The sequence below is a fragment of the Apis mellifera genome, linkage group LG6 (assembly GCF_003254395.2).
Source record: "Apis mellifera strain DH4 linkage group LG6, Amel_HAv3.1, whole genome shotgun sequence".
NCBI lineage: Eukaryota > Metazoa > Arthropoda > Insecta > Hymenoptera > Apidae > Apis > Apis mellifera.
Window position 1 is genome coordinate 14,535,228 of NC_037643.1, and position 12,837 is coordinate 14,548,064.

The 12,837-nt window shown below is 34.6% G+C and overlaps 1 protein-coding gene and 1 long non-coding RNA gene across 6 annotated transcripts in view; one reads left to right on the plus strand and one right to left on the minus strand.

Annotated features, from left to right (window-relative positions):
- Window positions 1-12,837, minus strand: part of LOC412888 (A disintegrin and metalloproteinase with thrombospondin motifs 7) — an 81,228-nt gene that overhangs the window by 10,314 nt on the left and 58,077 nt on the right. For all 5 annotated transcript variants that reach the window (XM_006570529.3, XM_006570528.3, XM_006570535.3 and 2 more), the window contains one exon: window positions 2,265-2,541. In XM_006570529.3, the coding sequence (XP_006570592.2) occupies window positions 2,265-2,541 (277 nt within the window). The remainder of the gene's footprint in view (window positions 1-2,264; window positions 2,542-12,837) is intronic.
- On the plus strand, window positions 8,340-8,959 carry LOC100577565. Its single transcript, XR_003304804.1, has 2 exons — window positions 8,340-8,458; window positions 8,663-8,959. It is a non-coding gene; the product is annotated as an uncharacterized LOC100577565 (long non-coding RNA).

The following is a 12,837-nucleotide window of genomic DNA, read 5'->3' on the forward strand; positions in this document are numbered from 1 at the left end:
AGAAGAAGGTTATTCGAGAATAACATTGGAAAATATTTTATATGTACAGCGTACATCGTTCGTACGTTTGAAAATATACGAGATCGAAATTCGAATAGTTTTATAAGCGATGTCATTTGTCGCGAATTGCAATTTCCACGTGAAAGAATAATCGAGCTGGAATCAGAATTACAATTTAGAATGAAAAATATACAGAATACAAATTCGAATCGAAACGTGAAAGACACGAAATCGGAATTTCGTGAATTTCTCACAAAAAAATTTGAAAAATATCAATAAGCGATTCACGATGAATACGAATTTTTTTATAAAAAAAATCAAAAAAATAATGTTACAATTCATAATTTTTGAATCGTTACAAAGAGAGGTAAAAGCGCAAAACTTTGCACGCCCACGTTCAATTATACTATATATGTAGACGGTATAAATACTCGTAATAGGGGCTGTATTGAACGAGCCGTGGTGAGAGAGAAAACAGGAATAGGAAACAAGATGGAGAGAGAAAAAAGATATCGAGTCTCATCTCGTTCCTTTCTTTATCCTCTTCCTCCTTTCTATTTTCGATCATTAATTATAATCCTTTCCGTCTCTTGACAATTAACGAAAATGTCGCTTCATTACAAAACGGAAGATATTAATATTGTTACCGGATTTGCAATCGATTCTTCGATGACAGAAATACGTATATCATGTCTTGGTTAATTTATCCTGTATTAGAGAATTTCCTGTGGACCGAAAATGCCATAGGGCGAAATCGATCGAACTCGGGTAAATTGGAAATTTTGCTGTAAATATATGAAGTAGATGGATAATTGAATTTAATATAACTCTAATTCGATATTAAAAGATTTCGAATACGTCGTTACAATTTTTTAAATTTCAATTATCGGAAAAAAAAAATTTTACGAAACTACAATAAACTCATCTCACTCGTTGCACTGTAAATTATTAAATCTTCGAAGCTTGTCAATAAACATTGAGAATATCAGAAAGTTTGCTCATTTAAATTATTCAAATTAAAAAAAAATTTATCACGAAACAAGAACGACGAAATTCACAAGAGAGAAGAAGGTGGGTAGAATTCTTGATTCTAAGATATGACACGTGTAAACGGGAGGGCACGAGATTTGAAAATAGCGGTATCTAATTAGAAACTGGTGCGAGAGTATTTAGCTGGACGCTAAAACGGCCTCTAATTACGCGAGCCCGCGTAATTAACAGAAGGGGGAAAAATTGGCTGGCGCGTTAACATTTGTCGTTATCCCGGGAGCAATTTCATTGATAAGGAGATAAGGTTCGACGTCGACACGCCCACGCTTTGCAGCTCGTGTATCCAATTATCCCGTGGCCTGAACGCGTAAACGTTCGTAGCGGGAGAAATCGGGAAAAGAAACGGGAAGAGAGAACGAGTTGGGAAGGATAAACGGAGAGAATCGATCTAATTATAACCTAACTAAATTATCGCTTGTCTTATTGAATTGTCTAGTCTTTCGTGATTCGCGTAATTTTGATATAAACTTTACTTCTTTAATATTATTATTATTCTAAATATTTTGTAATCTATTGTAGCAAAAAAGATTGTGCGTTCCTTTATTTATATATTAATAATTTTTAATAATCTTTAGATATATGTAAAATCGATACTTTTAACGACATATTAAATACTGTCAAAATTAAACTCTGTATATATCTTTGATCGAACACGACAAGTGTCGAGAATGAGAATTCTTCTTTGGCAATCAATTAATTTCGCTTATGAGAAGTTGATTGAATCCAAGAATGAAAAATTTAAATCGACAATTAAACGATACAAATTTAATTTCACTTTCCATGCGATACATCACACTCGATCTTACTCGCAAAATTAATATTATACATTACCTAACCCAACGAGTCTCATCTTCTAAATGAAACAACGATAAAAGAAAGAAAGAAAGAAAGAAGACTTACAAAGTAACTTAAACTACTCTCGAGACGAGTTTGTTTCGAGTAGAACGAGGAAAAAAAGAGTCGGACAGACGTACATAACCGCTAATAGTCGCCTCTCCGTCCATTCCCCCACCCCTTCCAAAGGGGAGATAAAAGGAAAGCAAGGATCGAACGGGGAGCCGGGCGCAGAAACCGACGAGAAGAATCGAGGAGGGGGAGGGAGGGGGACGAGAAGACGAAAAGAGGGGGAAAGGCTAGGAGCGAAAAGAAAGTGGGGGAGGAGAGGAGGCCGGGGAGAGCGGGGAGAGGGGAGAACGGTGTCGGTGGATTCTCACCGCGAGTGCCACAGTTTCTCTCGAGTTTTTTCTTCTTTTTCCGCCGCCGTCTGGCACGGCCTGCAGCGCCGATTTCGAGCTGCGGCTGCTCCACGGACCTACGGAACACGAGATGCGGCCTGCCCAGCACAGAGTTCCGGTACAGGCCCGCGGCACCACGGCCCTCGGCGCCGGCGTCTTCCAACCTTTCTTCCTCCAACCGGACTCGTTCTTCTTCCGGGGACAGGGCGACTGGTTCCAACCAGAACTCGCCGTGATCGCCGCGCAGCATGCCCGCCTGAAACACGAAACCCACTATCGTGTTACATCGAGTCTTTGTTCTGACTTTGCCGGGAGACCGTGTATTATTATTCGCTTATACATAGCGCCGCGTTAGAATTCGTCGAGAGGCGAGGACGCATATTCCGCTACTGGGACTTTCCTTTTCAGAGGAACTCTTTCCCAAATGATCGAGAGAATTATTTTTGATTTCTGTTTTTTTTTTTTTTTTTTTTATTATTAACACGTTCAAAGGGAAATACTTGTATTGTGAAAATGATATAAAAAGAAAAAGGGACGAGCACGGTTTTAACGATTGAAAATCTAAAATGGATAAAAATTATATTTTTTAGAGCAAAAAAAAAAGTAAAAGTGTAAACTGGGAGATGGTTTATGAAAAATTTAAATGAATAATAACGCGGATGATATGCAGAGAGATATAAAAATTAAAATATTTAAAGAAAACAGATCTTTATTCAATTTTTTCTTTTTTCAGTTGTGTGTTAATAAAAATTTCAATTTGCATAAACTTAAAAAATTGTTTAATATGCACAATCATCTTCGTTAAATGTGAAAAAATTTTCATGAAAATTAAAGGACACGGAGTGTTAAGTTTGCAATGTTAAAATTCAATTAACAATAAGTTGTATAATTTTATAATGGAATTCTCGCATATTTGCATGTTTCGAATAACGAGGATACAAGTTATTCCATGAATATTTATAAACATTCTGTTCTGTCTGCTTAAAAAATTTTGTATTTGTTAATAATTTAATAATACCGAATAATATTTAATTCATAAAAACACAAAGTGTCGAAATCACGTTTACGTTTCAACTTTTAACACGATATATGACAAAAATTTCCTTTTACGTATAAAATTTACGTAAAAAGCGATCGTTAACGGAAATTACAACTATAAAGACTTTTCGCATTAAAGTGAAAATTACTCGAATAATAATCTGTGCTTCTATCTCGATTGAACAACTTGTAACTACACGGGGATGTAGATTATTATTATGAATGTAGTTAACCATCCATTTTACAACGAAAGTTTTAAATGAAACAATACATCTCGTAGCAAAAAATTTTATATATTTCTTTACAACTGTTTTAAACTGTAAAATTTCGAGGAAATTTAATCATCGACATTAACAAATCCGATTAAAACAATTTTTAAAAAAATTTTCGAATTTTTTATCAATTTATAATTTTTACTGTTTATATATAATTATATCATTGATCAACTTATTTTACAAATTCTTAAATTTTTTTAAATCTTCCTTTCTCCATACATAACATTGCACAATTTAATTTATTATGAAAGAGTGTCAAAACTCAAAAGGAAAAATAATAAAAATAACTATAATTAAAGAAATTAAATTAAAAAATAAAATGTAATAAAATATAATTAAAAAAACAACTGGTCGAATTTTTACCTCGCTACAAAGAATAATTTAATCACAAAAAAAATATCAAGAAATTGTCTCACACAATTTCGAAAGGAATTCTATTTGTCGCATTGCCCAGTTTGGGACGAAAGAGCGTTTCGAAAGGGGTCCGGCGTCGCAACGTAACACCTTCGAAACAAGCAACGGTTACAATGTAAATCGATGGTAGATTACGGCGTTTATAGTTGTGCCGTGTCATTAATCATTCGCTCGATCATCGATCGCATTTGGCCATCCGCTGTCAAGTTGGCAATTGATTGGCGGAGCCACCCATCGGTCCGATTTCGATGTAATTCACATTTTACGCCCGCCCCCGTTCGATCCTCCTATCGCCCTCTTTCATCTGGTTCCCTTTTATCGCGGCCATTACAACGAAACGTAACTTCGACAACCTCGAGCCGAATTTCGAGGCCCCGGCCAGTCGTTAGCCTTTCCGCTCTCTCTCTCCTTTATCCTTTCACGCCTCGTTTTTCACGCGTCCTTCCGTTCTTTTATTAAAAGAAAAAAAAAAATCCCTCGTCCGTTTATCGCCTGCCCCAATTCGCCAGACAGCCGGTCTCCGTGGCGAAATTTAAGAGGAAAAACTTTTAGATTTTTCTTTCTTTTTTTTTTTTTTTCACGTAATATATATTTCATAACGAGAGCGAGAATCTAAGAGAATATAAAGAAAATGATAGAGCTTCAATTCTTTTTATATTTTAAAATTAAAAAAAGTAACATATGTGCATTTTCGTAATTTTACGAAAATTTCGAAATCTTCGAGACTTACTTTTATTTATTTATTTATTTCGAATTAAAAATAATTTTATGTATCGCATCGAAATTTTTATATAAAATTTTATACGCCGATATATACCCCTCCCCCTTTCTTAAAATTAACACTCGCTCGTAGAACCCGTCGAGATCCTCGATTTTCACCGGTCGGTAAATTCGATGCGAAAGCAGTTTTAACTTACGACGATACACACAACTTGTCCCAAGAGAGGCACTGCCGATACCGAGAATCTCGAGAAACGAAACCGAGATTCCAACAGGAGCTGCCAGTGAACCCAGTGGATAGCGTAAAAATAGTCTGGAAATAATTCGATTCGAGGAGGGGGGGGGGGAAGGAGGAGGAGAAGAAATAGGGAAGCCGATCCAGACGAAAGACGTCTTAAATACGGGTGGAACGAGCCGTTGGTCGTGTTTCGACTATTGGCGGACGGCGACCGTGAAAAATCACGGCGCCAGCCTCACAAAGGTAAGCCTTCGAAGGGGGCGCCGTTGAAGGACCTGAAAGTGAAAAAGGTTCGAGCGTGATTCAGCGCCGCATGGGGCCTTACGGCGCTGAATCCATCCCCCCTCCCCCCACCTCATCGCAACTCCTTCCAACTCCTTCTCCGCGCATCCCCTCCGACCCGCCGTCCCCCTCCTCGCCGTCATCTTTTTCTCCACCTTTGCGCGGCCGCCTTTTCTTCCTTTTTTTGCACCGTTTCTTTTCATCTTAGGCGCGCAGAAACGCCGATCGGCTATATAAGGAGTGATTTGTTGCCATGGTGGTTTCAACCACGCCACGAACATTGTCGTCGGCTTACGGTTAACGATCCGCCCCGATTTTTCTCCCTTTCTTTTCGATCGGCACTCTTTATTCCCGATACGAGATCGAGCTTCGTTACCGATCGAGCAGGCCGCCTTTTCGACTCGACTCGGAGAAAACGATTCCGACACGAATCCGAAAGGGAAAAAAAAAAAATTATTCGAGATGGACGGGCGATACTTGACGGGCGTGTAAACGCGTCTATTCGTCGAATTTTGTTAAATTTTTACTAGTCGTGTCTCTCGTTGCGATAAAAAATTTTCATTTCCGTACGTAAATTTAGATTATCAAATAGATCGTCTCTTTTCTTTTTGTTATTGTATTTATTATATACATTAAGATTTTTACATGGATGCTTTAATATTCTAGAAACGTTTCTCAATTAATTTTCGAAATGATTAATTTTTGTATATTATTATAATAACACGTAAAAAATATAATCTATAATAAGTTGCAATAAAAATAGATTTTATTGAAAAAGTATATTTAATCGAATAATAGTTCATTTAATGTTCATTCGTTTTTACATTGATGTCTTAACGACATTTTGAATATATTAAAAAATCAATAAAAATAATTATTTTTACCTGTTATTAAATATCTTAACGAATATTATCGAATTAACGATATTTATCGATAGTTCCAACTCTAATTCGAAGTACAAAGTCGGACGATGAAGTGACAGATGAGGTTAGGTTTTGAAAGAAAATTTAATTTTCTAACCCATTTCTTCAACCGTTCATAAAGTCTTGGAATGTTCTTCGAAGTTGAATAGAGAAAGTTTCAGCGTTATTCTCAACACGTTTAGCAGGTTGATACGATGTTTGAGTTTTCAAACGACGAGATTTACCGTGAAAGCGTTTTCCTTAGATGTTGGACGACGTTAAATTTATTTGTAAACTCGATACTTTTCGATTTGACGTCCGCGGAACGGTGCACGCCGGTTGGATCAACATAAATTGTGAACCGTATAAATTCACTATCCTCTCGGCAATTTACGAATGGAACCGGTTAACAGGCAAAGCGTTATATTTACCGAAACCTTATCCCCTTAAGATTCAACGCGTCTCTTCCTCGTCGCGACTAACCTCGTCGTGCTAATCCGGATTTATCTCGAATTGAAACATGGTTGCGGTACTCTTATCGAGAGAATCGATTGCTCCGTTTCGACCTCCGATGTCTTCGCCTCTCGCGCCAAGTTAATCGAGTCTTATTGTTACGCTCCCCGTGTCTTAAATTGAATCCTCTATCGGAATCTTACAGGCTATAAATGTCTACATAGTTTACAAGGTTTTAGAACCAGAATCTTTCCAATCGAAGAAAATGGAATGGACTATCGATATCGATGTGGATAACTGCGACGACAATGACTCGCTACACTCGATAATTGTTTGGAATAAGAATCACTTTATTGATTTTGGTATTTTTGAAATATCTTACCAAGATTTCCATTATAAATAATTTCTTTCTGTAAGTATAATCTGATATTTTTTTACGTTTCAGCCATGTTTAGAATAGTTTACGATGGATTAGATTTAGGTTAGGTTCGTATCACGTCATGTCTGAAATTAAACAAATTTGAATTCAATACACGTTTATTTGTGTATCGAAACTTGACTAAGATTAATCCAATATTGATCTAGGTTTATCCCAATATATATCTTACTTATCCCTGAAGGATGCTTAATTTATCTAACCTCATCATCTTCGAAATAATTTTACCTACTGTGCACATACAACGTTAAGCAATTCTTGATCAGAACGTCAGATTCGCGAGTTCGCTTTTAATAATATAGATAGAACGAAGAGATAGTTGAACGATAGTTTCAACGAGTTAACCACGCACACACCACGCGGCGATGGTAAAGACGATCTAAAATAACCGTAGATTACTCGAGCCTTCCCCGATAACAAACGATCAGAATCCCGAGGACGCGACAGGGGGAGCCAGTTGGCAGGCCGAGCGCAAATTAAGTAATTTCATTCGTGGCTGAGGTGTTGCTCGAACCGGCGAATGGAAATGGATGAGGACATTATCGATCGAGCGATCTTGCGGCCGTTCGTTATTTCGTGTCCGGCTTATGGCCGTTCGGGAACTGAATGCATCCAATCACAAGTAAATATATTTCTATGACGATCTAGCGGTCCCATTTAGACGTCTTTGTTCATTTAATTGGTCGTGGCGGCTTGGATGCCACGTATACCGAGCCGCTCCTCTCGTAACGATGAATGCGCGCACATGGCTCCCCTTTCCCCCCTCGTCTTCCATTCCTAGGATCCGATTAATTCCTACCATCGGTCGATAATTTATGGCTGGCCATGCGTTACGCTCTCCACCTTCCTCCCTGCTCGTTTCACGGCAAAACCTCTTCGTATCTGTCACACCTTCCTCTAATTGCCGTGAACACGCGAGAATCTAAGGCAGCGAGCGGCGGCTTCTCTACCTTCTCTTCACTCCATGGCTCCCCCTTTCGAGGAATCAGATTCTCGAGGAAAACTGGCTCGTCGACTTCTCCGTAAATGATCGGAATTCACGCCGGAAAAATATTTTTTGTCGGATAAGAAAAACGACGACTGGCTCGGATGACAAAGTGATCGATCGAAGTTGGTCGCGCGATTAATTTCATGATTATGACATTTATTTAGTTTTATTTAATAGTTTTTTTATTTACTTAGCAAAATTATAGGTTATTGGCCGCCTGTGAAAGCGATGTCAACTTAATTTATTCGATTAAAAATTTAACTATTTAATATTTATTTTTATATTAACGTTATTTATTTTTATTTCCAGGAAATGAAACAAAAAATGTTTAAAAATTTTATCCGTTTCCAGGAATACCTGTTGTGCAGGAATCTCTTGCATTTTTCTAGGATTGTTGATCATTTTGCAGAGTTATAAAAAAAAAATTGTGAGTATGGATATTATTTTTCTAGAATTTAGATCGATATTTGCAACATTTTATTTGGTAAAAATAACGTACTACTTATAAATGATAATTTTAACAAATCTTTCTCTACAAACGATATTTCGTACGTATCATAAAATCAAAATCTATAGTAACGTATTAAGAAGTCTCAAGTTTGATACATTTATTGTTTCTTATCCGTACCAGGAAATTCAATTTTGCCAGTTCTATTAATATTACGGATCGAAGTATATGGTTCCTTCGAAATATATTACACGATGTCCCAGGAGAGAGAGAGGATGCTTTTGTTTCGAGAGCTACGTGAGTCGATATCAAGGGACAACCTCAATCATTGTTATACTCGTATATGCCATCGGTAACAAGTTTCATCTGCTAAAACTTGTGCGGAAAATACATATATATAGAATGAATCGATCGATTGTCGATATTTCGAAATAAGCTCCTGTAATATCTTCGTTTCGAAACCCAAGATAAATACGAAAAGTAAGTACGCGCCATAAAGAATGAAATTCAAAAAAAAAAATTATAAATACTAACAAATATTTTATTTAAACCAATCAAAAATATCTGGGTAAGTTTTGATCCAATACTTTCCTATACTTTTATACTTAAATATATTTTTTTAAATAATTCTTATTCTTTCAGATACGTTTATACTCTGATAAAAATATCATGATGATAAATTTATCATGATTTAAAATTTTAAATTGTAATTACCACTATTCATAAAATTTATCTTCACAGAAGAATAAAAGTGAGTATTCTAATTGTTTCTTAATTTTCAAAAATTACCTCAAAGAAGTTTTGCACAAATGATTAAATATATCCACAGTGGATATAACTTAACAGTTTGTCTATCGTTCGAATCGGGACAGAAAGAAGACAGGAAGGCAGATACGAAGGCAGGCAGGCCAAAGGAGCAAAGGTGGGATTAGCATAACGCACGGACTGGCGTTCAGCTCGATTGTGGTTAGTTAATGGTCGCCGAGTAGTCATTATTCCCGACTGGCAATACGCCGTGCAAGTCTCTATCTTGTGCGTGCAATCTAGCGGCATGATCCGCGTATATAAATTATTATTGTCCGGCCAACGAGGTGTATCGATGGGCGGTCGCACCGCTGTCGCTTGTCGACGCCCATGCTCGCAGTTCGCGAGATCGCGAGGCCACGCTTAAACGCCTTTTCCGCCTTTTTGCGCGTTTCCGCCGCAAGTTTAAGTTTAAGTAAGAAAGAGCTTTGGCCTAAGCTAACTAAAGAAAATTAGATAAAATTTCGTATAAAGTTATTTAAATTAGTAATATTTATTATTAGTTGGAGTGGACCTCGTTTAAATGAAAAGTAAAAGAAGATGTATCTTTATGAAGAGAAAGAAATAGTTATTTTCTTTATTTTTTAAAAATATATTACTTATTTTTCTATATAATTCATTATCTGTGTTACATATATAATATATCTTCACTTTTTTAGTTTTTTTGTAATCTGTGTTTGTGAAAAATCAATCAATTTCTCAATCAATTCATTATACAGTCCAGACTTGATCTAGAGATTTTCCTGTTTTTGAAATTAAGCAAAAAGTAAACATTTTAACTGTAGTGAAAAAATGATTTCAAGATTTTTTTATGAATAGATAATTAAAAGTAAAGGTGAAAAAGAAAATAATTTTAGAAATAAGGAATAAAGATTTTTTTTCATTGTTGTTTCATAAAGATACGTAATTTTTTTTTATTTAAATAAAATCTTTGTTTAAAAAATCATTTTGTTTAAAAAATTAATTGTTTAAAATCTTTGACTCGGTTATTCATAGTTATTTATTTATTCGATGCTTAAATAATAAATTATTTCAAGTAATTTACCAAAGTAACATTATTTCTCTTTAGTTTCTCTTTAGCTTAAAATTTTGCTTATCCCGGCTCGTTAAAGTGTCTGTCCACACACCTAATCTAACTTCTATTAGTGGTTGAATTTGGTTGATAAGCGTGATCGATAATGCATTGCACGTTGTAATGACTGCTGAAAAGTGATGATCAAAGTTGAATTTGCCTTGAGAATAGTCGCTTTGATTATGTCTCTCTATTGAATACAATGAGGAATTGATTGTCAATGCTCTTTTTTCATGCATTGTTTGTTTGGCTATGATTTAGTGAAATTAAATAATCAGGCATGTCGTATAATTTACATGTATAAATCATAGAATTGTTAACAATATTCTTACAAAATGTTTTAACGTGATATAGATTGCATTTGAATATTAATAATAACAATTGTATATAATTGAAAAATACTACTGAGACATTATAGATAACCTAGTGTGCAAATATTAAAATTAATCTACTTTAACAATAATAATTATATGTAATACTATTGAAAAATACTATTGAGATATTATAGATAATTCAGTGCACAAATATTAAAATTAACTTGCTTTAACAATAACAATTGTATATAATGCTATTGAAAAATACTACTGAAATATTACAGATAATCCAGTGCACAAATATTAAAATTGTATGTAATACTATTGAGATATTATAGATAATTCAGTACACAAATATTAAAATTAATCTGCTTCAACAATAACAATTGTATGTAATACTATTGAAAAATACTATTGAGATATTATAGATAATCCAATGCACAAATATTAAAGTTGTATGTAATACTATTGAAAAGTATTGAGATATTATAGATAATCCAATGCACAAATATTAAAATTGTATGTAATATTATTGAGATATTATAGATAATCCAATGTACAAAATATTAAAATGAATCTACTTTAACAATTGTATATAATACTATTGAAAAATACTATTGAGATATTATAGATAAAATAAAATATAGTGTACAAATATTAAAATTGTATGTAATACTATTGAAAAATACTATTGAGATATTATAGATAATTCAGTGTACAAATATTAAAATTAATTTATTTAAGAATAACAATTGTATGTAATGCTATTGAAAAATATAATAATTGTTATCAAGATGGAAAAATATATAATCCAGTGTACAAAATATTAAAATGAATCTACTTTAACAATAACAATTGTATATAATACTATTGAAAATTATACTATTGATATATTATAGATAATACAGTGTACAAATATTAAAATTAATCTGCTTTAACAATAACAATTATAATATTATTAAAAAACACGAATATGATAATTGTTATCAAGATGGAAAAAAATTAAAATTTAAATTTTCCCAAATAATTATTTACACATATTAAAAAATATCAATAATTAAGAATTAGTATTAACATTTAAAAAACCAAAAACTAGAAACTCTTATCGACATATACTTCTCCTTCTCCTTCTCCTCCTCCTCCTCCTCCTCGACAAAAACTATTGATTAATTATAACAAAAGTTCCCCCTCGTTCAGTTTAAAAAACCCCCGGTGCAATACAATTTATAAATTACACCGTTCTCCATTATGCAAAGCGTTGCTAATAAGCAATAATAATTTGTATTCAGTATTCATGGCGTAATAAATTTTTACGGCATAAAATGCGCCGAGCACCGGCCCAGGGGCCGTATTCGCCTATAAAAGGGGGGATCGATTCGGTCCAGCCGATCGACAAATCAATACCAATTACCACGTTACAATAGCGTGAAAATCGTGAATTTCTTTTTTTTTTACAACGTATCTAGCATGTTACTCGAACGTTATTTATCAGTTGCGCAATGATAATTTCAAAGAAATTTATTATTAAGTTGCACCCACGGATTCGAGATGATTAATCCCTCCGATAAATTTCACCGATATATTTATATCCCGTGGATAATCGACAATCGGTCTTTCACGTTTATTAACTCTCGGCTACGCGCCTCTATTAGATAAAGGGATCTGCAGAAAGTTTTTACAGTAGGATTGTTCGTAAGACTGGGATGAATCTAAACTGTTGCCAAACTTACACAATTCTAATACGAAGCGAAGTAGATTATGATTTTGATTCATTCAAATAGAACATTAATGAAAATTAATTCAAAACCGATGTGAATAATACAAAGATAAATAGAAACGAAAATTATTAATTATTCTCAATCTTCGAATTAATATTATTCCTCCCTGCGATATTCCTTTCCGTGTCGTTCAAGCATGCTGAATCGTGAACAGTCTCTAACGAATGTCAAAGCTAATTGAATTTGATTGGGCAAAGGCACAGCTTGCAAAGTGTGTTACGCCACAGCAATAATGTTGGCAATTTGTCACCTTTGCAATTCCTCATCAATCCCTCCTTTGTTTTGCACCCATTTTCATAATTGCTCGAGGTCAACCCGTCACTCATAGACAACAATCGCATTGTTGCCGCTATCCCGATTCTTCGTCTCTATTCCTTGCTCGTGACTCGC